Source organism: Rhea pennata, chromosome 6, assembly GCF_028389875.1.
Source record: "Rhea pennata isolate bPtePen1 chromosome 6, bPtePen1.pri, whole genome shotgun sequence".
In the NCBI taxonomy this organism is placed as follows: Eukaryota; Metazoa; Chordata; class Aves; order Rheiformes; family Rheidae; genus Rhea; species Rhea pennata.
The window spans coordinates 22,841,409-22,866,400 of NC_084668.1; the positions used below are offsets into that span (position 1 = coordinate 22,841,409).

Genomic DNA, 24,992 nt, shown 5'->3' on the forward strand with positions numbered 1-24,992 from the left:
GGTTCCCGGCGGGCCGCGGGGCGAGGCGGCCGCGGCGCCGCCGCCGGTTGCTCGCTGCGGCCTGTGCGGTAAATGGCGGCCGTTGGAGGTAGGGGGAGGTGCGGGGCACTGGGGCGGCCTGCTCGGCCCTTCACAGAGGCGCGGAGGGGCGCCCCGGCCCGGGCGGGCGGCCGCGGCGGGGCGCCCTGAGGAGGCGGCGGAGGGCGCGGGAGGGGCGCTGGCGCCACCGGCTCGCGGGCTTCGCGCCCGACAGGGTTGATGCGCGAGGGCGGGCGGCGGCCGGGCCGTGTAACGGCGCCTCTCTCTGCGCCACAGCCGGAGGCCTCGGGGCGAGCCGGGGAGCCGCGCGCTTCTGCGGAGCCAGGCATGTGCCCCGCCGGCAGGGCGCCGGAGGCTCGCCACGTCTGCCGCCTCCTCGGCCGGAGGGCTCACGGATTTTATGCGAGAGATGCTGGTGTCGCCCACAGAACGAACATGCGGCTCCTCAGAGAGATAATATGTCAGGTAATAGCGGCTGATGTTTCCCGGCGCCCGCCGTACGGCTGCCTGTGCCGCCGGCCCGGGCGCTCGGAGCTGCCGCGGGCGCCGCGGGAATCTCTGGGTCGCCCTGACGGAGGGGAGGTCGGGCAGCGAAAAGCTAGAACTTTGCTGGAGAGAGTTGGAAGTGCTTACATTTATTTCATGAAACTCAGGCCCAGAGATGTGGAGTACTACACGAAGAAGCCCCAGAAGCACTTCTAACTTGAAGTTAGAAATAGTCTTTTTTGAGATTTCTATATCACTTGTACTTCCTCCCTTAAGGTGGCTTAATATATAATATTAAATTCATATTTCTGAGGGGGGAGCATCCACATTAAACTAGGATGAAGTTCAGTGCGCTTCTTACAATAAAATAATTAGCAAGTGTCTTAAAATGAACATATCCCTAACATGACAGTGAAGTTTGTTACTTAAAACTTGAAATTAAACTAGTGAACTGCGTTTTGTATCCAAATGGTAACTGTTCCCAAGCAGTAATTGACAGAAGCACACTGAAGAAAGTGAGTTTGTAGAAGTGAATTGAAGATAGCAATTGCATTATATCACAAAACATGTTTATTATATGTCAGCTGAAGTGTGAGTCCCACTTACACAATTAGATACGTGCAGACACCAGCTTATTGAAATAAAACCCCATCTGATTCTGACTTAAACAAATACTTTCTTCTCCAATTGGAACTTTTGTTGTGCAGAGGTCTTGATTTCTCTAACAAACACAAGTAACTTTATCTTTGTGAGTAGTTTATCCCATTAACGTTTCAGGATCTTATTGCAGATAACTCTGTAACACCCTTCTTACCTTTCACACAAAACACTAACAGCAGGATGGGGCGAAACATTCAGTAAATTTTATAAGTTACATTTGTAACAGAATTATGTGCCTATTTACGTAATGGATATTTTTTCCTTAATTTTAAATGTTGCCATTAAAATTCAGTTGCCAGCTTTAATTTTATTGCAGGTAAGATTAAAAAAAAGAGAAAAATGCTCTTTTAATTTCATTTTTTAAAAAATCCCTTGTGTATTCAACAGCGTAAGTTCAACTAAGTAAGTTATCAAGATGCAGAAGCCAAGTGAAATATTTTCTGAAAGCATGGTTTGTTATAAAGCCTTCACTGTTACAGTCACTATCTGTTTCAGGAAAGTACTAAATTCAAGCATGTTTGGACAACTCATTCTGCATCTCCTATTGCTTATGAAAGAGGAAGAATTTACTTTGACAATTACCGGTGCTGTATCAGCAGGTAAACAACTAAAAGTTACCTGGACTTACAGTTTAACACTGAGATTCTGATCTAGACATGTGGCTAACTTTACTTGTCTGAATAGCCCTATGAGTTGAATTGAGGTTCTCCCATGTGAATCAGAAAATAACCAGATGTTACGGTTACCAGATATAACCAAGCCTATATTAAATTACACTCAGATGCTTTTGTTCTTTGATGTGAAAAAACCAAAGACAATAGAATCACCATAGTGGTTTTTGGTGAAGAAAAGCCTAATCTTACTCATGTTCCATAACGTCAGCTTTCAAAACACTGGTTTTGTATCATGAGCATTGTAGAATTTTTCACTAACAGACAGACTGAACAGCAGTTCCCTCCTTTGTGATCTAGTAACTAGCCAAGTACTGAAGAATGTGTCACAAAATCAGCCTACGTAGCAAGGTTAGTATGTTGTCTATAAATCCTGCCTTAAAGTAAATTATTGTTTACTTAAAGGTACAGTTGGCTGACTACTTGCACATCTTTGTTACTGTGTGTTATTTGCAAATCAGTTCTGTGATCTGTTGCACTTCCCTGTTCCACAAACAGCTGCAAAGGCAAAGCTTAGGGGGCAGCACAGGGCAGGGTAATGGATGGGAAGCAGGGCAGGGTAATGGATGGGAAGTCCTGCTCAAACCAGTTATTGTCCCTATCTCTGGTGAGGCAAGAAGCAGGAACGGAGGGAACTATGTTGCTGAATAAGTTGTGGTCAGAACTGCATTGATACAATATAAAACAATATGCAAACGACAAAATACTCCATCAGTGGAACCACTGAGAGATAAGTTAATTTAGATTTATGCAAGTGTTATCAAGAAGGATCAGGCCCAAAAGACATGGTACAAAGCCAGCGGTTTCTTATCATTTGCAGCAGAGTTCTAAATCTATACAAGGCTTACCCATACTTCATTCCTACACTGTCTGCATTAACTTGTATAATATCTTATAGGTTTATCTTTGTCTCATCTTCTCCCTAAGGGGGAAATTGTGCACACTATGAAGCTTTTATTCTATTAGTACTTTTTCTAAAAATATCAAATATCATCAAATGTATGTGATGCTATTTTTTTTATATTATGAAAGACAACATTGGAAGAACTCAAAAGGAAGATTCCAGAATGGTTCTGAAGTTCTAGATTTACATATATACACATATCACTAAAGTAATTCTGTGTGAAAAGTTTAGTTTTTAAATATTATTTTATACAAACTATTGTTTATTCTACCATATTTTGAGAGCAATTTTAGGTGATACTTACAAAGATTAAACAAGCTGTTTAGAGTTGTGACCAGCCTGAAGAGAAGATGAGATTTACAAAAGTGTATGAAATGATTTGCTGACAGAAAGTAGTTTATAAAGTAGACTAATGATTAGCAATCATTTTCCTCCAGCATTGCACAAGAACCAAGAATTCTTTACCAAAAGCCAAAGTCTCCTAAATCAGAAAAAATAGAAGATGCTTTATTATTGGAATGCGCACTGGTAAGATTACTTTTTATTAGAGAATTGTTCTATAAATGAAAATTATTATCTTCCAGTAAAACAAATTTAGAATAGAGCATTCTTTCCCTGTGAATTATTTTTCAACAATTTAGTGGTGTTGGGTCATTTAAGGTTTGCAATGTGTGCTTATTTATTTTGACTGACTAATTAGAGGTATACTCTCCTGCTGATACATGTTTCACTTCTCTAAATTTCTCAATAGTATATTTGAATGCTTTTACATGATGTTTTGTGGAAGATTTTAAAAATAGTGCCTTGTGCTTGTGCAACTCAATTCTAATTCCTTGCAACATAAATTCTGAGGTTTTTTTAATTTGTTTTTGAATTAGCAAGAGCTGTAGATGGGAGTCTTAGTTTTTACCAGACCTGTTGATCTAGAAAAAGCAGATAAACTATTTTATAAAGACCCACTGAAGCAACTCTGTGCCAAAGCTGTTCTGCTGTTTCTAACTAACAGATCATATCATTTCTCTCCTTTCTTCTCTTATGTTCATGACAGCCATGGCTACAGCACTGTTGATGCAGTTTTTAGAGAGAGGCTTGTTCTGCTTTGTCTCAAGCAAAGCTGAATTTTAGGAGAAGTTTGACAAAACTCATGTATCCATTTTCAGTAGAGTGGCATAAAGAGAAGAAGGAAAACTATTTTTTCATTCATGGAATGTTATGTTTGTTTTAATTCACCTAGTGAAATTCTAAACAATAATATTTTGCATTTGATAGCGCCTTGAATGTAGTCTGAAATATTTGACGAAGGAGAAATAAAAAAATGCAAATAGGAAGTCTGTAGTATTTCTCTGTTCTTTTTAGTGCCTATGATGCACTAATATTGTGCAATTTCAGTATCTTTTAGTCTAAGTTGAAAAACTCTGTTCATCCCTATTGCAAATTGATCCATTTAGCTTCAGACTGACAATCTTTTTCCCATCTGCAGATTTGGTTTTGACACATGATACCAAGCAACTAATTCTTCTAAGTCTTAAGTCTTCATAGGATAAATTGTCCAGCATAGCTATTCTGAAATAACTAGTAATTCTAATACAATTTGAATATTTCATAAGATCTTTATGTATGCTCCTATGGATACTTTCATAGCGTTGTTTTAGAAATCTAGTTCTGAGTGCACAGGTTAAGAGGTTGGTCTCCTTAGACTCTGAGTATAGACAACTCCAGAGAATGACTTGGAACAGGAGTCTAGTCCCCCTTCTTGAGAAGTTTTTCTCACATGCACTATCAATGGAGCCTAGGAATATTAGTCCCATAGTTTAGGTGCCTAAAAATAAGCAATGGGAATAGAATCATCTGCAACTATTCTAGAATTCAGTCAATTTTATTCCAGAGCAAGCTGCACAGCCTGGGCACTTACTGTTGAGTGATTTTATTCTGTACTACTTACATAGACAATTTTCTCATGAAGACTGGTATCAGTTAGATCCATAAGTAGTTATACTTCTAATTATTCATGCAAGGAAAGGAAATTTTAAAAGGTATCTTTTCTTTAAAAAGAAAAAATAGCTGCCTTGCGAAAAGTGTGATGACAGATGTTTTGTGGTACTCAGATAATCACTTAGCACAGACATGAGCTTAGAGATCCCTTAGCAGGCTGCTTTCCATCTCTAGTTTTTGAGAAACATGTGTTCTCTTTGATTTCTTGTTACTGTGTTAAAATGTTATATATGGTCCTGGTATAAACTTTTTTTCTGATAAACTTTTGTTATGTAGGGGGAGACACTACCAAGTTCATCTGACTATAAATCTTCTTTGGTAGTCTTAACAGCTCAGAACTGGCTTCTACGTCTTTCTGCTGATAGTGGGGAAATTTTAGAAAAAATATATCTTGCTGGTTCCTGTTGCAAATTCAGGTATTAAACATTGACTTTATATACCTAACAATTGTCAGCATCCTACTATAGGATACTGGAGAAAGCAAATCTTATTTATTTTGCAATATATTAAGCTATTCAACTTCTGTGCATTCAGAAAGTTTTATGTTGTTGATAATATATTCCTTTGGAAAGGTAACATCTATATTGTCTGACCAGAAAAATAAATTTTTATTGGTAGAAATTTGCCTCAAGTACAGGGCAGGAAAAGGATGAAACCCCAAATTCCTCAGCAAGCTTCATGCTTTTCCCAGATTCTTCAGAGTAGGCAGCAATTGAATACTGTTGAAATACGTTTCCTTCAGAACACTCCCTCCAGATTTGAGGAACCTTAGTTTTTGGAGCAGTTAAAGAAAGCTCAAAACACTTTAGGTTCCTGGTCAGTACATACACTATGGCTGACTGCGGTCTGTCAGTCTAGCCCCTCTTCCAGAGTACTGTTCCTGCACACTGTTTTCCTTAGAAGAATTTCAGCAGCTTAAGTATTTCGGTCTCATATTTGCCATCAAGTTCCAGTAAGCATCTGGAAAGCCACAAAAACTAGGCTACTACTGACTTTCCTCTGACAGTTTTACAACCTTTAATATTGCAGTAGCAATATACTGGGAGAGGACCTTTTAGAGCTATAACATAAGAAACATAAGAACATAAGAAAAATACTGTTAGCAGTTTAGGAGTAAGCAATTTTTAACTTAGGAGCATTCTTCTCCAGAGTATCCATTTTGCTCTTTGAAAGTAGAGCAGTTGCTGCTTCTGGTGAACTGTGTGTTTTTTGTTTTTTGGTTTTTTTTCACTCTTCAGAAGGAATGATCTCCTCTTACGCTGAAGGATTAATATATATATATATATATATATATACACACACACACACACACATATATATAGTGATTTATGAAAGCAAGGAGAAAAATTCAACAGTTAATGTATTCAGAATTTTTCTCACAATCATGTATGGAATAAGCCATTTCTGTTTTTTTTTATTTATATTTATTTTTATTATCTAGTTCCATTGCTTTTGCATAATTGTAAACACAGAACATCTTGGGCACTTACCTGAAATCAGATACTGGATAGAGTTTGCCTGGAAACTGGAATCTGCACCATTCTAACAGATTATATTTTATGTGAAATACTGTATTTATTAATAGATGATTTTACAATGACTAAGATTTGTGCTTCCGTCTTGTCACAAATAGGTACCTGAGCTGGGATACTCCTCAAGAGGTAATGGTTATAAAGTCAGCTCAGAATAAGCTCCCTGCAGCAGCACGGCAGGTAGGTTTGTTGAAAAAAATCTATTGTCGTTTAATATTTACAAAATTAATCAAAAAATTTTCAGGAATGGAGATACTGTGCTTTGTTATTATGCTAGAAGATGAAGATAGTCTACTATTAATAAATGCCTAATAACTATATTCAGTGTTGTTGTTCCTTCCCAGGCAGGCATCCAACAGTCTGTATTGTTCTATCTTGCTGTATTCCAAGTTTTACCTCTTTCATTTATTGGAATGCTAGAAATAAACAAAAAGGTAAGTTAATTCCTCTGTTAATCATGGTCTTTACTATATTGTGTGATAACTATAGCTTAGGCAAGTGTCCCAGTATTGCAGGGGTTATTCATAAGCTTAAAAAGGCATAGTGTCCTGAAACGTTAGAGAGCAGTAGTGTTCCTTCTGTGTCTGACTGGCAGGGAGGAACAGTCTTAATTGAAAGGGCCAAAACAAAATTATATATGCGTTCTGTTATTGGGTTGCTTCTTGACATACAGAAGGACTTTAACTAGCTTTTACTTACAGGAATCATAAGAATCGGGGAACTATAAAAATTAGAGAACCATTAAGTTTGCAGATTTTTTTTCCTCTTAAAGATAGATATGCTTCTGTATCTACTTCTAGTAATGGTCTATGAATTTTGTATACAGTGACAAATCATTGTATGGAAAAATAAAATAAAAGGTAAATAAGTGTCTTTCTTTATCAATCAAGCAAAACTTTCTAAACCTTTCTAAGTTTGTTTTGTGACCTGTAAATAAGAGAATGCACATTAGGAGACCTCAAGCCAGATGGCAAGTTTTAGTGTTCCAGTAAGTCAAGAGAGTTCTGGATGCAACTTATAAATGGAATAGTACAAACGTTCAGGCTCTGTCTGGGCTGATGGCGTCAAAGCTCTGAGAGCTACAGTCTCATTTGGGATCCAGAGCTGTCAGTGGGTTTTAGCTGGTGCTGCATTGGGTGGAGGCTGTAACTGAGAATGGACTGGCAAGTAAAGGACCAGGGCTACCAATTTTTCATTTAGGCCCGTAAGAATTTTGGTGTCTTTGTATTGGTTTGTTCGAGATTATTGTTTAGGATTGGAAAACAATTTTACCAGTATCAAATGTATTCTCAGTCTGATTGAGTGGAATGCCAAATTCATCGGGGATGTAGTACAGGCCATGTATAAAAGTATATTTTCGTTTGGGCCTGTACTGATCACCAGAGTTACTATCTGCTGGGGATACTCTCAAAATTCCAAATTCCAAAATCTATTGTAATTTCATTGTAATTGAAATTTACAATTTCAATTGGGAGTAAGAAAGGATTCTGTAATAAAGAAAAACAACACTGGAACCAGTGAACCAGATGGGGTGGAGACAATTTAGTTCCAGTTAAGGTCCCAGCCATGTATTTTTGTATCAGGCCTGCACTGATCTTGGGGCTCTGGCTGGTATTCCAATTAAATCGGAGTTAAATGCAGTTTACTTTCCAGTTGAAGAGGGTTAGGTGGTGTCCTGGAGAGCTTAGTCATTTAAGAAAGAAAAAAAAATTTGAAACGGAACTACCAGACTTAAGTGTTGGACTTGGACTACATCAGTTCTTAGTAATACTTTTGTTTTTCCCATTCTTATTATTGAGCTCTGATTTATGTTAGCCCTGTGGTTAGGGTTAGAGTTCAAAACTGGAAAATGAGAACATCCAGAGTCTTCATTTTAACCTGATGAGGCTGTCAGACCAAGGATTGGGAAAGGATCAGGTAAAGACTCAAGGTTAAATGTAAGTTTTGGTCCTACACATGTCTATGCTGCTAAATGAGTTCAGGGCAAATGTTTAGAATTGGGTAAATTCAGCCCCTGAGCTTACAGATTTCTTGAGAAGAGGCTGCATATATGTGTTATACCAATGAGATCTTCAACAAACATTAATATTTTGGGCTCAGAATGATTACTGTACTATGAACAGGGTTATGGTTAGGACTTAGCTTGAAAACGTCTTACTGAGACAAGACTGCTAGCTTAACAAAAAGCTAAGCTCTCAAGTTTACATTTACGTTTTTGTCCTTAACCATTCCTGGGATGTAACTGTTGATGTTCAAGTTTGTATTAGGTTTGCCATTCAGGATTGCAGAATGCACCTATGCAACAGCTCTATTGAGATGATGTACAATAAATATTAAGCTGACAATAACTAAGTTCTCAAGGGCAGAGTTTGAGATTAGAAGACTGTTAGCCTTTGGGTTTGAAAGATACCAGTACCTAAACTAACAAGTGTATTGAAAAAGAGGCACAAGACTAAATAAAAGGTCAGAGTTTCAGGAATACATTTTTATCTTTCAAGACCAAACTGATCACAGGATTGTTGATAGTGCTAAGATTTAGGAATATTTCAGCTTTTTGTTTGTTTTACATCCTTTAACCTTGTTTTAATTACATTTTTGCATAATAATTCCAATTAAGAAATGAAAACTCTGTTCTTCCAAACTTCTTTATAAAAAGAACTGTTATCATCTTCATGTGTTATTCATTAAATATTAAAATGGCTTTGTTGGATTTTTTTTCAGTGGAGATGTGTTAAGCACTAGCAAAAATGAATACTGCATAATCATTAAAAGGAGTAGTCAGCTTCTCATGCCTATGTCTAATTTGGATTCAGCAGTGGATTCTGTATTCTGACAGCTGGGTAATGTAATTTTATTACAGCTGTGCACAGTCATAGAGCCATGATTAGAGTTTTATTTTCCCCTAGTGATGAAGAAAGAACGGAAAAGGTGAAATCAGTTTTTTTCGATTGAACTGTTAGCTTTGCTGTTGACTTTCTGTGGGATGCTGGGTAATATCATCTATTCATGTATTGTAATAACTGGGTAACATGATTTGGAGACATACTGAGAATTAATTAGAGAATGAATGTGCTTATAGGGTATGATTAATCTAACCCTTGGTGTTACTGCAGTGCAAAGTATTATAGAAACGCAGAAGAATATAGATGAGCTATAAAACGTTCTTCCACTAAAATATTAATCATCAGTTATGATCATGGTCAAAAAATGAAAGTGATAGCAAAATCAAGAAGGTAATCAGTAAAACAGTATTTTGCATTACCTCTCAATTATTTCTTCTCTAATATAATATTTTCCTTTTCCTTTCTCCAGATATTTGGTAAAAGTGTGACAGATGTTGCTGTTTCTAATGGAGTCCTGATTGTAATGTATAGTATGGGTCTGGTCAGGCTCTATAATTTCCAGGCTATCTCTGAAAAGGTAATGAAACATGAAATTTTTCATACAATCCACATTATTTTGGGGCAACAGGTCATTAATATTGATGTCCGTGTAGGTATATGGGAAATGTGTCAAAGGATAGTATGTTTGCCCAGGTGTATTTACAGTCTGCAGATGCAAATGGATGCGTTATCAGAACGTTCTACCCAACACCAGTCGCAGGTGGCAAAATGCAAGAGGAGCAGGGTTGGAGGGGTACTTAAATGCTTGTATAGAGTACCCAGGTAAATACCAAAGCAGGATGTACTGGTCTTTACTCACCTACTCTGTAATTACAGGAGAAAGAGTTAAGGTTAGAAACTGACAAGATTTTTTTTTTGACTTGAAACAGAACTGCAGTGAGACTGAGTTCGTATTTTTCCAATAAAAAGCTGGTATTAATTCAAAAGTAAAACTTCAAGAGGAAATTAATGAGATAGAGTGCAGTAACAATGGAGCAGTAAAACCGAACAGTACGTAAATGCGCTTCAATAAAACTAAATTGTTCTGCGTTATTATAGTTCATGGAAGAGCCATTTGATTTGGGATATGAATTCAACTGGAATGGTCAAGTGGGAATTGTAGGAAAGTATCCATTTGGTCTTCCGTGTAACATTAAAATAACAGGTATTTATGATCTTCTTTTATCCTGGCTAGTGGCTTATATGGTTTATTTATGACTACTTCACACCAAGGAGCATTAAAATTATGATATTCTTAAATTGTTTTGTGATTCTACTTCTGGTTTTACATTATAATAAAAATGTACTTTGCTTTACTTCTAATTACCATAATTAATTATATGGGACTTGCCTAGAAAATGGGAACAGAAACTAGGGTATTTGAAAAACTTTATAAGCAGTGCATGAAGCAGAATCCCCTTGCTTGTTCCTGAGACACTGCTGCTCTGGTGGGAGGGAGAGGACTAGGACAGCTGTTATATAATACTAAGAAAATGCATATGGTACATAAGCACAAGACATGAGATTGACTGTTTTATCTGATGTAACCTGCAGAAGGAATTCAAAGAGACAGAATATAATTTGTCCAAGTTGCATTTTGATCATTCTAGTTGTTGGAAATATGCAGATTCAATAAATTTAATTTTTGAGATTGTCTCTGAAAATAATTTATGCCTCAAATAATCAACTGACGAATGTTCTCCATTATGACTTTAATTTCTCTGAAACCAAATACTCATTTTTGTTGGTGCACTTTAGAATTTGGTGCTGAGAATCTTAATGGTTGGCCAAAGACTGAGACTCTCTGTGAAACTTTTTTCCTTTAAAATAAATATTCTTGCAAATTTATACTTATGTACTTTAATAAACAGTAGGTTTCACCAATATCAAGTATGCATACTTTTTTTTATTTAATTTCAATCCTTGGATGTCATTGTATTAAATGGTTTTTACAAGCAAATGTCTGCATAAAAATGATTTTGATCTTTGTGTTCAGAGTCAGATAGTAGCAGACAAACCAAACCAGATTTTCATTAAACTGAGCGTACACAAAATACAGACTTAGACAGTTAATGCTTTCTGTTATTATGTGATACTTTATCAAAACAAAGTGAGAGGGTGAGGGTGCTATGATCTGTGTCTCAGGTTCTGCAAAGGGGTATTTCTGTTCATTTTCCTCTCTGGTCTTAGTCTGCTAAACCACAGTTTAGTGTTAGGAGCCCTGTGGAAACATGCTATGGCAACTTTAAAAGGCAACTGACACCAGGTATTCTTTCTTGTCTTACAGATTGTTGTAATTTTTAGACTTGTGATTAAAATCAAAGCATTAGGGAGGAATGTTTTTGATCTTGAATTCTACTGAAGAATTTGTAGTTAGAAAGTTTTGAACTTAATGACAAACACTTTCCGTAGCTGCTGTTTTCTGATAGTTGCATTCCTGTGGTTTTTGAGCTGTTTTCTTTTAAGAATGAGATGGCTGACTGAATGTTCAATGTAACGTAACTCTTTCAGTGAGGGAGCTTTTAACAATTGCAGAGTTCAGCCTTGCCCTTACTGTAATTTAGGTGTTTGTAATCTTCCTGCTTATTTAGTCTTTGCCTCCCTACAGAAATTGCCAGAAAGGGTGCCAGTTATTATAGTGCTAGTCTTATGATGTGATAGGCACCCAACAGGAAACGTATAGTGATCAAAACATGTAGGCTCCTAAACAGCTCTTGACTGGTAAGGAATTTCAGGTATTACTGACTCTGATTTTGGTCACAGTCGAAAAAATGAAAAAGGTACCTATAAATCTTCATTATGTCACTTTCTGAAAGGTCAATAACTTAAAATTGTTGTTATTAGAAGATTCGGTTTCATAAAAAATGAAGAGGAACATATTTTGCTCATTTTTTCACATTTAGAACACATGCCAGTTAGTACTGCCAGGAGCAACTTGGCTTTATGTTTAGATGAGACTGGAGAGTTTTAAGGAAATTAACAGAGAGATTCAAAACTGGCATTGCTAGGGTCTTAGGAATAATGACAGTTTTAAATGACCTGTTGAGCAACAAGAACAAGTGACACACAACAGGAAAGAGGGAATTTTGGCAGCAGGGTTGTGGCTATCACAGTGGTTTAGGTAGCTATGACCTTGCAAATATTTGTCAAATTACTATAAAAAGAAAGGCATATCTTTTGATCAGTCTGTAGTATATAACGATTGAGGTATCATTGAAAGGGATATAAAATCCATCGTTTAGTCCATGTGCCAGAATTTTTAAGGGTCTTTGCTATATATTCTTTACTTTAAAAGCCCGTAGGCTGAAATGTTAACAGAATTGCCTGATTCATTTTTCACCAAATTTAACAACTGCAGATCCTTTGCTAATGCTTTCATCCTCAGCATTCTCCAGATTTTCTGCAGATACTTTGGTTTTCATAAACCATACTTTGTTACATCTTGCATACTCTTTCCTATGTGTTAGTCCAAAAGAGAACTAGAAGACAGACATATTCCAGCAGTTTGCCAGTAGGCAAACTGATTCATTTCAATCTTAACTGGCTAAAATCTTCGAAATAAGAATGAAGGTAAAGAGAGAAGTACTGTGTAAACATAAGTTCTGATATCATGTATAACACCATCAGTTAGGGTCTGATTAATTGAATAAGCAGGACAAGAACAAATCAAAACTAAAACCTCCAGGAAAGATCAAGATACTTCATAGGAGTGATACAGGCTATTCAATAAGTAATATTCAGTTAACCTCCTAGGAAAAGTATGACTGTAAGTGTAATCTTTAGAATACATAAAATTTAAGTCAGACTTAATTCTAGCAATTATAAACATAGAAGACCAGATGATAATCCTGTCCTCTATACAATACTCTCGCTTGGGTATTTATGTTCTGCCTGTTTAAATACCTCTAGTAATTGCAGATTTTCTCCACATTTTGCCTTTTTTTTTTCTCAGCACTTCTCTGCACTGCTAAAGAAAAGCTGATTTTCAGTCTAAAATTGACTCGGTCATAGAAGCTGTAGAAATTATTTCTGTTTAGCTAGTTGGGAAAAGTTGTGAAGCTCTGAGGAGTTAATTTTGTTCAAAGATGCTTCTCTCGTTCAGTACACAAAAGATTTGTAGGAATGGCATGTTACCTCTGTATTTTTCCCATTTGAACTGAAAAGAGAAATAGATTCCTTTTACCATTAATTACAAAAAAAAATCCTTAACTCCAATTTATTTTTATGAACACCTCTACAGATTTCTTTGATAATGATCCATGCTGTTTGTTGCATTAAGCAAAAAAGGAAGGGTACTCAGAGTCAGACATCTTTCTGCATTTAATTCTGTTACTTTCTTCTAATATATTTTCTATGTGTGTGTGAATTCCCATGTCAGTAATGACATGTAATGTTTGGTCTCATACTCTTTTTCACTTGCAACCATGCCAGCTTTTGAAGAGATTGCCGCTGTTAGCCAGTTTCTGTTTATCGCTTCTTTTCCCAAGAGCCCAATGACCCTTTAGATACATTGTTTGATCTGCTCATGTAAATTCCCTTCTCCTGTTTCATTCAAATGAGCTGGATTAGGTTAGTCATGTTTACTAAGTCTTTGCTTATTCAGCTCATGTAGAATGACATAAGTCAAAGACCTCAGAAGAGAAGTTCAGCATGAAGATCTGAGAGGGCAGTAACCTTCCTTTGGGCAATACAGATGTACCCCTGTATGCCAGGTGAGAGTAGTGTAGCTGGTGCTAGAAAAATGATTGCTACCTCTGTGTTTTGATCAGCCTTCAAAAGTTCTGAAGAATTAGTTATACTGGAATTGAGAATTGTAAGGATCAATGAAATGATGAATGTTCTGCTGCTAATGCTCTTAACATTACCCAATATTTGCAGATACTCCGCCTTTGCTATTTGAAGTATCTTCTCTGGAGAATGCATTTCAAATCGGAGGTTACCCTTGGCATTATATCATCACACCTAACAAGAAAAAACATAAAGGAGTCTTCCATATTTGTTCCCTGAAAGACAAGGCTTTGGTAATATATTCTGTTAGCAGCTTCTCTGAAATGATATGCATCTTGTTTGTCCTCATCTCTCCCTTCTGAATGTTGCTTGAAGAATCAGTGTCCTTTTTCCAGTGTGGTGCTCTCATAGGAATCATTCTGCAGTGCTGTATCTGCTACCCAGTGGAGTCATGTGTGAAATATTTTATTTTGATTTAGTATTGCTTCTGATACTTCATTCCAGCATAGTCCTAGCATTGCCAGTGCTACCTAGCACAGGACTTCCAGCTTAAAATTAGAAGTTCAAGCAGATTTTTGTATCTTGATTCCTCACATGGTAACATCTTAATGCACTTCTGACTGGTCAGCCTACCAAATGAAGTGACTGAGGGAACATTCTGAGTTGAAAGAAACTGCAGAATAAGCTTCTTTTATTTGTGTGCGTTATCTTTGATTTGAATCTTCTTTCTTGAAAGATTTTATTACTTTAATCTAGTGTCTTTTTTAATTATTATTCATCATATATTCTTTTGTGTCAGCTGTTCATTTCAGCTTTTATTTTGGGTCAGCTTTTGACCTAAAGATTTCTGAAATAAAGTTGGCTCCAAGGTCTGTCAGTTCAGTATTCCTCACAAAAAAACTTACCATTTGTGATTGTCCTCATCTCTTACTAGCCTGATCAAATCAGTGATTTCCCTCTCGTCTTTTATCTTAAAACAGATTTTCACAGTTATAGCTGAAGTTTGATTCAAAGGGACTTGTGCAGTCTTTTCTCACTTAGCTTTTTTTTGTTTGTTTGTTTGTTTTTTGTATGGGTTCATGCACTTGAAAATTTGAATGATCAGGGTCAGATGAATTCAACAACAACAACAACAACAACAACAAATCACTACCAAAAGCTTGATTTTAAGCTTTAGCAGCCAAAATCACAAACTGTCACAGGCTTGCATATGGCACAAATATTTGCAGAAAAGAGGCTGAGCCTGATGTTTGAAGGACAACTAAAAGTTTGTATAAATGTTTTTCTTGCAGCTTGACAAAACTCAGATTGCTAGAGTTAAGTATTTGCAGAGTCTAAGCTAAATCTTCATTTTGCCATCATTTTAGGAGAGGCAAGAGGAGAGGTATAATCATGGTATTACTCATTTTGTTTATTATATAATAAAAAAATGTTGAAACTTTGTTCCATGGAATATCCTTGAGAATTGGAATTGTCCAAGTTTTTGTTTTTCTCATTATTGTTCCACTGCCATCTTTTCTGGTCAAGTTTGTCAGTAATCTTTATAACCCTTCAAATACTTGTGGAGAGGAGCTGAGCACTTCCTCTTTAATTACATCTGTGAGACTTTCAGAATATTAATATTCTTAGCTTTCCCTTCTTTCTTCAGGCAAAAAATGGCATACAGGATATGAAATGCTGTTCACTGGAACCTGATTGGATATATTTCCATCCAGATATGTCAGGTAGAATAATCCACGTTGGACCAAATTTGATAAAGTATGAGCATTTTTTTCCTCAAATTTTATTTTTGTTAGAAAGTTGGGTAACTTGTAATAAGCATTTTTATTTTAGAATATTACATAAGAGTTACACTACAGTCACAGTAGCACTGCCATTGCTGGTGTGTGCTGGGTCAGGGAAATGTCTTTATATTAAGAAAAAATAGCATAGCTTCATATAAAATCTGTTCTGGCACAGTTTTGTGAACTTACACAGCTGATAGTTATGTACATGCCCAAGCATAGATTTATATAAGAGTGAGCTGGAACCATGGATGATGCAAAAGTCAGAATAGGTTCCAACTTACTGTCTACAAGTATATGTAAATGTATATGTGTGAGAAAATAAGTTTTTAACTGTGCAAGTTTTATCCTGATTAGCCTATTGGAAAATCTTTAGGGAATTAAAAAAGCTGAGCTGCCAGAAAGACTGAACTATCTAAATTTGGATTTCCTATGAAATAATTGTATAAATGGACAATTACTGTGAGTCACCTGGTGGGTAACTCATGGTTGTTGACTCATAATTCAGAAGATGTTCACAAGATTGACCCCCCTAATGTGAAAACAGGGTATTTTCTGTAACACTAACAGTCTGAAGCATATTTGTGTAAAAATGGCCCTCTCTATCTCAACATGTGTTCTTCACATGCTTGTATATTATAATAGTGTATTTTGTTGACTACTTTTAACAATGGATATTAAATACAATTATGGAAGAACAGGTTAAATTTTTTACATCTGTGGCATCACTCAGCTTGTTCCATTCCATTTGTAGAGTTTTTACTACTCGTAATGAATGATTTGTGGAATTAAGAGTTTAATTTTGAAACTTGTGTTCAGGCTGGAACACTCTGAGGGCTGTGTGTCATAAGAAAAATATGTTGAATAATTTTTTTAATAAAGAGTAGCATCTAGGCAATGATTTTTACTTCTGAAAATCTCATATGTGCAAAAGCTTCAGTGAAAATAATTGTCTTGTTGCTTATATACTAGTGTTTTGGATTTTTTATTTTTTTTAACAGAATTCTAGATTTCTTTATCAAAAGTTTACTCAAGCCCACTTTTGAAACCTTATCTCTTTTATAAGTCTGGACTTTGAACCATTGTTGTATATTTTCTAATTCTTTCATACAGGTTTATTCTGGTGAATTATGAAGTCATATTGCGTAATATTAACAATTAATTTTTCTTATGGTCCTAGATAGCCATTATTACTTGGTAACATATTTAACTGTCCACTAACACTTTATTATATTTGAGGCTCTGTATTTTCTGTGTCTTAGCACTAAAATACATCTTTTAAAGTAAGCAGAAAATTAACACCAAGAATTTCGGCCTTTTTTCTTTCTTTTTTTCTTTTTTTTTTTTCTTTTTTTTTTTTTTTTCTTTTTTCCCCCCTCCATTATCATTAGAAAGAAGCAAAACTGCCTGTCTTCTTTCTGTGTTCAGACAATATAGAAGGAAGGCCAGCACACTTGTCTGGTCTTGGTTTTTACTTCACTTTTCTTCTTGCTTTGAAGGTTGACATCTTCAACAGTACAAAATGAAAAAAAGTCAGTTTGAATTAAATTCTTCATTTAAATGAACAGCCCACCAGTGACAAACAAATGTGGTTTTCATTCTACCCCCCAAAATAAATTTGTCTTTTTCTTCTTAGTAATGACAGTGTAGAATCTCTGAATGTACTTGTCCCATGAGTCGTCCATAGAATGGGAAACCTTAATTCCATAAAGACAGAGGATTTTACACTTTGAGATCCCAAGGTCAGATTTGTAAGCTAAGATAGGGAGAAATGAGGATGGAAAGAGGATGATAGTTTTCTGTTAACAACAACTGTTATTATATAACCACAACTGTGACAGTCATCTTATTCCATATGTATTTTTTAAATACTATTTTCAAACAGCAGAGATATTGACATCAGTTGAACACTCAACTTCAGCTGCTAATTTTGTAGTGAATGAATTTATACAACAAAGCGTAAGAGGTTTTTTATTTCTTTCCTGAAGTGGATAAAGGTTAAATATATTTTAATTTTTCTTCTTTCTTCCACCGAAGTTTTTATTGTTTCCCATTGTGTTATACTTGAAAATAATTCATTCTAAGGCTAAAGCTGGGCTTATTTATTCAAAAATCTACTCTTTAAAAAATAATGACATGCATATATTTGATGTCAGTGAATGCGCAGGGGCTGCAAATTATACTTGTCTGACACTTGGATGCATGACAACAAAGAGTAATTCTACTCCAAAGAACTACTTTGTCCAAAGCCTAAGTTGTCATATATTCCTTTTTATCAAAGACTTCTCAGTTGGGCCAAAGTTTGGAAGCTTTGGAAGATGCCCAAACCAAAAGCTTCCTATAAGAAATCAAAGTTGAATTCCAACATTGTAGTTCAGTCCCGTTTCTATTCTAAATGGAGCTTTGATCATAGAGATTTATAAAACTGAAAAAATGAATGTGGAACAGTTATTCACTGTCTCACAAGGCAGTGATTTGGAAGGAATGTAATTTTCAGTCAGCAAGTTTAAAAACAAAGATCTTTCTCATGTAATATTGTAAGTTGTGAATTCCTTGTTCAGAGGATGACGTAGAGGCAAAAATGGAAAATAGGTTTAAAAACGGTTTGAGCAAGTAAGTATCAATGCATGTAGAAATTTCCAGAATAGATCTTTTGGTGGGTGGCTACTAAACAAGCTGTCTGGATGTAATCTCTGGCTTAAGAAGTCATTAGACCACAGACTATAAGAAACTAGAGTGAGAAACAGGAGCGATTTGTTCGGCACATGTATCATTCTATACTCTTTTGCTAAACATCTGTAAATAATCTCTGTCAGAGACAGGTTATGGGCCCAGTAATATGTTCTTACGTTCCATTAATATATTCTTACTGAAAAATTTGCATATTATGCAGTATGAATATGTATCCATCACAGAATATTGAAGCTTGGGAAAGACAGTTCCTGGACAGAACTGCATAAATTCAGCAGTTTGAAGATCTGCAGGCCAAAGCTCTGTCATTGAGCCCTAGAGACTGGAAAATTTATGACTTTGTCAGAATCAGGAATTCTAGTAAAAACATCTACAGATTTCTCCATGGTAAATGTAGATACTGTCAGGCAACGCTAGATTTTGATAGGAAAAATATTCTAGGACCGCTGTGCTAAAATGTCATAAATTATTTTTGTAACTTACATTTATTTCAAATGTATTTATTTCTGATATTTTAATATATCTGATTTTTTTTAATCATAAATATAGGCATATTGTAGTAGGTGGATTGGAATACGACTCTTTTTGTATCTTCTGTTTCTTTTGCAGAGTCTTGAAGATTAAGGAGATTGAAAATAATGTAACTCAGATGGAAATTGCAGAAGATTTTTTGATTGTGGCCAACAGAGAAAACAGTGTGAGTTTATAGCAACATTTTCTAATGTCCAACACCACAATGTATGATTTTTGAGCAGTAAACGGGGGGTTGTACATATGAGTTTTATGGGCCTAATCCAAAGGTTATTGAAAGACATTCGTTGTCTTAATTGGACTTCCATTAAGCTGATATGAAAGAAATTTTGAAAATGAACTGCATTTTCAGGATAGCTTTCTGAAGCCTTCAGTCTTATATTAAGTTCTCAGAATTCACTGTGGTGTACAGAATAACAGTGTATTCACTGATGTTTTCAAAATATACTCAGAAGATGGTGACAGATTTCTTTCAACAGAAGGTGCCACCAAGAGATAATTGTGTGCATCCCTGGTACTTTGAAGTCATTAAATTGATCGTAGAAATAGCTGAAATGTTTCAAGTCTCTCACAGCTTAGGTGTAAATTTATAAGACAACCAAGACAACACATCACTGCTGCCGAAAGTATGATTCTTCTGACCTGTCACTCCCCTGTGGCAGATTTGGTACTCATCTAATCCTTGGTGGGCCAATTTAGCGCACTAAAATAGTAGAAGAGGAATCCAGCAAAAAAAGGTGAGTACTCAGCTACTGTCTTGGTGAGCTGAACTGGAGCTGACAGGACCAAGTGGCAAAGGGATAATCTGAACTTTGTGGTAGAAATGAGCTGTTAAATCACCGCAGTTGTCATGAAATGTTTTCTAGTAGAAAATCAAACAAAGAATTAAATAACAGAAAAGGTTAAACAGCAGACTTGCAAAGAAAAATTTTTGACTGTGCCTAGAACTGTTTTGTTTCAGCATACAAAGTCACATTTTTACACAAAAGCAACTGCTTTATAGTTTGGGTACTAGTCAGTGATACTAATTTTGAAATTACCTTAGAAGAAAAGTATGTGTATTAAAAATCTGTACTAACTTAGGAATAAAACTTCTGTTGAACTTAGAGTAAGCTTTGTCACCTAATGACTTTGTGTTTTTGTTATGATTTGTTTCAGAAAGATAATTTTTTGTTGGAATAATAGCTAAGAAGTACAAGTTCTAATGGTATCTGTGCTGTAGCTTTTCCTTGTGACCTCTGTTAAGACACTGATAACTCCTGTTTTGAATGTTCCCAGTGTTAGTGATGTCCAGTAGAAATAACTGTAGTGGTTTAAGATACTACTTTCCCCATCTTCTGGAAGAGTTTTAAGAAGCAAATTGGTGATGCCACAGCTGTCTTAATTACTATTCCAGCATCTCGGCTTCGGCCACTTCCATTTTTCTAAAAATCAACAACAGCTGAGAAGCTGGCACCTTTTACACATTTGTAAAGCTGAGAATCTGAGTAAAAGTAGACAGTGGTAATATCTTACTTAAAGCCAGCAAGTTCATCAGCTCTCCTAAGGAGGAGATAGGAGCAACAGAGCTATGCATAGCCAGACGTGAATAAAACAAGATAAGGGAGATTTTCATGAAACAGATGCATTGTCAAATAGATACTAACAATCTGTAATACTCTGTGGTCCAAAGTCACTCTTCTCTTTTTCTTCAAAGGTGAACAGCTCTGTTACTGTAACTGCTTCTGGTCGAGTGGTGAAAAAACGTTTTAACTTGCTGGATGATGATCCAGAGCAAGAGGTAACTGTTACGTAGTCAGCAAAAGTGGATCATGGATTATTTAAGAATTTTGGCTAGCCAGAAGTCATTCTTGCTTGAGGTGCAATGGCTGTGACCATTAGCTGTGTTAATCTTTGAATTCTTTATCCTGCTTCTTTGGCTGTGTTTTTCTTCATAACTCCTAACTACTTCTTTTCTTTCTTATCACTTTCCTCTTTTCTCCTTGGCTGGCATTTGTGCTTTTGATCTCTTTCTTGCAAGAATTGAGCTTATGCCCCATGAAATCACTGTCATAATTGCATTTAACTTCAGTGGCACAGAATTTAAATGTTATTCTTCTGTCCATTCAAACATCTCCTTGAAATGTTTCTTCCAAGGCATTTCACAAACTAGTGAAATAAACTTTTTTCTTCTCTGCTTTAGCTTTATCTAGTGGTTGAAATAATGTCTCTAAACTATCTTTTTTTCCCAATTACTCTGATTAGATTACAGGAGAGGTATTTTCTTTTAAGTGACTGTTTCTTGAGAATGAAAATACATAAGCGCTACACATACGACCGCCAGAAACTGATGAATTATTTCTTTTTTTGTTTCTGTAGAAATAAATTTAACTATGGTAAAAATACAGTTAAGTCCAGTCTAATCCTTAAGTTCTGTAGTTCATTTCTATTTGCTCTTTTCGGCATAATAAAAATTATGGACTGTATCTGCAGACTTTATTTTCTTCTACTGTTATACTTTATTTGTGATGCTATTAGATATTTTTTCCATTATGGAAGAAAAGACTTGCTTGAAGAGGAGAAAAACAATATACTGTTTAGTCAACAGAATGAGTATGTTGCAAGGTTTATGACAATGAGATACAGTCAATTAAGGCAGTTATCATTCAGCTTTTGGTCTCCACTCTTCTCTGTCATATACTCTGAGTGCCCTGCACAGTTTTGAGCAGTCCATATTTCTCTGGAACTGCTGTTTGTATATACATTTAGAGAGATAAAGAGAGAGAAGCACACAGAGCTCTGGCAAGAGGATATACGTGTTTCTGTGACTTGAGTTACCCTAATGTGCTCATCCTCTCAAAACTATTTGGTAATAGTTTTAAACCATACTCTAATACATATGCTTCAGGAGAGAGCATGGAGTCTAAATGATACATTTCTTCCATAATTTTCAAAGTACTTTCAGTGTGATTTTTCTTGTATTTCCTGTATGTTATATATAAAATGCATGTTTTCACACATTAGGACTGTTCAGAATATCATTTTCTTCTCTCCCTATCTTAAGGAATTTTGCTTCAATACACTGAACAGTTTGTGTTTGGAAAGATACCTGCTGGGTTTGGGGTTGGCAAGGTGTGTGATGTTAGAAGATTTGAACTACATTTTCTTTCCATTTTCTAATTCTTCTTTCATCTGAAAGAAAAGAGCTATACAATTTAGGGAGAATGAAAAATAACTTTATGTTTGATGTGTACATTTGAGGTTTTGTTTTTCCTAAGACTTTTAAAATTGTGGACTACGAAGATGAATTGGATTTGTTATCCATTGTAGCAGTTACTCAAATAGGCGCTGACGGAAGAGCTCATCTTGATTTTCACTGTAATGAACATGGGATTCTACTTAAGAGTATTCCACTACTGGAATCCTGGGATGTGGTGAGTAGAACTAGTACTTTATTAATGCTAATGCATTGCCATACCGACTTACATATTGTTTCACATTAATTTAAAGCAAATGTATAAATTGTGTTAGCAAGTGTTATGGATAAGATTTTTATAATATAGTAATTATGACTTAAATTTCTAAGTATTCCATCAGACAGTAGTTCATTTATCTATGAACTAACCTTAATGGTCTGAATTGTACCCTGTGGCACCTCTTTTATCATTGATTTTATAGGCAACTTAGGATCTGAATTTAGCTCAGATGCTCTGAATTGTTTTATGGGTAAGGGACTCTTCACAAGTTGTGGAAATGGAGACTATAATCAAAATTGTTCTTCTCATTTCAGACTTACAGTCATGAAGTTTATTTTGACAGAGACATTGTATTACATATAGAACAAAAGCCTAACAGGAGGTTCAGTTGTTATGTTTACCAAATGGTCTGCAATACTGCGCAAGAAGAGGAATGTTCAAGCCATGAAAGAACAGAAAGAGTTTCTTGTAAAAAAGGAGGGAGAATTTTTGAATATACTTAAGATATAAACAACACTGCAGAGACTTCAATGTGGATGTTATTAAAGGACTTCATATATATGAATTAGTCAACTCCTGTCTTTCATCCAGTCTTTGATCTTAGCATTTTATGCCATTACAAGAGGTTTATTACTTCTCTGTTATAACATGCTATACTTACCTCTAGTCCATAATTTCCTTTTCAGATACTCACCGCTTCATCATTACTACTGAGGTATAGCATTTATTGCTCCTCTTAGCAACTGGATTGAAATACTGCGTAGCAAAAAGAAAGATTTGGACCTATTGATAATCAACCTACTGTGTTCTGTCTTGATTAGTTTTACCCTTGCAACTTTAATGCAGACTGTTAATTAAAATAAGTAAAACTGTATAGGATAAATTTTATATATAATATGAAAATGGCAGAATTACCATTAAACCACCTAGACAAAATGTAATCCTATCCTTTTTGTTTTGTGTGACATATAAAACAACTTAGGTTTTCTGGCTGTGTTTGCTTTGGCTTTAAGAAGTATTAATTTATTCATATTTACTGAGATACAGACACACACACACACGCACACACACACAAGCAGTTCTCTGATTCTTTTCGTGTCATGTTCAGGAATTGTTCAGTTTGAGCCAAAGATACCAAACACCCAGACTGATCACTGAGTGCAGCCTATATAATGCATGAGAGTCCCATGTGGTATATTCAGATTCTGCAGAATGCAAGCCTTCATTAAAAAAAAAATGGGGGGGGGGGGGTCGTGGACCTCCCCAAGAATATTTTGAAATGCAAGCCAAAAGTGGCTTTAGTTGAATAGCTCTTGGAGGGGAGGACCAGTGTTTGTTCTCTCTCTCCTGTTCATCTTACAAATGTAGTAATAAACTCAAATACTTATCTTTTTACTGTAAGCCTTACTAATCAACTGATCATACTTATGCAGAAATTTCTATTCTGAGTGTGCATTGGTTAGATATTTGTAGATAGCTTCCTTTCACTAAGAAGCTGTCACCTCTGTCAGTTAAGACAAATCTAAACTACTTTACTATGAGAAAGAAAACATTACAGCCTAACTGAAGAAGTAAGGTTACAAAGGGGAAGAGTACTTTTCTCCGACAGTTAAAAGACCAGCAATAAAGGAAAGTAGAAGTGCATCAGTACTTAAAACAGAGAAAAGATTTCCGCTTCTCTATTTTTTTTCCCTCCTTGTTCTTGGCATAGCACAGGTCTCTTGTTTCTGCACTTTCCTCTCTCCTTTCCCTGTCCTCTTTCAAACAACTTATGACCAGTGAGTGCTTTAGAGAAAAATATGCTACATTTTTTTCATAATTCTCGTTTATCTTCTATTATTTTTGATGTATGCAAATTACTTTCTATAGCTATGAACACAGCAATTTATTGTTTAAAGTCAGATATCAGAATCTTTATTAAGAGCTATTAAATGAAAATAGGCTGATGAGATTAAAAGTATCCTTTTAAGGGAAAAGTCCAGCTCATGAATCTTCCATTTGTGGCCAGAGTAGACAGGGAAATAGGCATACTGAGGCTACTGAATAGTCCTTTTTTTTTTTTTATTATTTTTTTTTTTATAACCAAAAAGGTACAATAACCATTTTGCTGCTCTTCAGAAGTATCATCATTATAAATATGTTCCATCCTGGAAGGTCATGCACAGGTATTTTCATTCAGAAATAGGAGAGATGTAATTGTTTAATTTAAAAAACTCCAAAAGCTATTAAAGCATAGTGAATTCAGAATGACTAGCCCTGAATACTTTTCTGGATATACTCATAATCCTATTTATAAAACAGCCAGGACATACTAGAGAATTGGTCAGTAAATGGTTATGGGTTGTGCTTTTCAAGTTGTGAACTATGTTGACTTCTGTACCTATTATAGCCCCACAAAATTTCAAAAATAAATTTTTATTTAAAAGGGAATAAAATCTTGACTACAGCTTGTAGTATTTACATTTCAAAAATACCCTATACCTGAACCAAACAAATTTCTGCATGCTTGATTGCAGGCTACTTGAGTCAACAACTTTTATTTCAAGTTAAATTTTGAAACACAAACCTCAACCACTAGACATAGGTACTAGTTTACTTTGCCAGTAGATTTCGTATGTAAGGCACTTAAGCAATTTT

General features: G+C 35.7%; 1 protein-coding gene across 4 annotated transcripts; it reads left to right on the forward strand.

Annotated features, from left to right (window-relative positions):
- Nucleotides 1-24: 24 nt before the first annotated feature.
- Nucleotides 25-23,296, forward strand: DCAF17 (DDB1 and CUL4 associated factor 17). Of its 4 annotated transcripts, XM_062579062.1 has the most exons (15): nt 25-88; nt 316-504; nt 1,681-1,784; nt 3,198-3,288; nt 5,029-5,168; nt 6,386-6,464; nt 6,629-6,718; nt 9,597-9,704; nt 10,226-10,331; nt 14,045-14,187; nt 15,543-15,652; nt 18,979-19,066; nt 20,597-20,680; nt 22,158-22,313; nt 22,670-23,296. In XM_062579062.1, exons 2-15 carry the CDS (start codon nt 367-369, stop codon nt 22,856-22,858), a joined length of 1,626 nt encoding a protein of 541 aa, XP_062435046.1. In that variant the 5' UTR covers nt 25-88; nt 316-366; the 3' UTR covers nt 22,859-23,296. The 4 variants fall into 4 exon arrangements, with proteins under 4 accessions (XP_062435046.1, XP_062435045.1, XP_062435047.1 ...); XM_062579061.1 differs by lacking the exon at nt 25-88 and having other exon boundaries at nt 211-504; XM_062579063.1 differs by lacking the exons at nt 25-88; nt 14,045-14,187 and having other exon boundaries at nt 211-504; nt 15,610-15,652.
- Nucleotides 23,297-24,992: the final 1,696 nt, after the last annotated feature.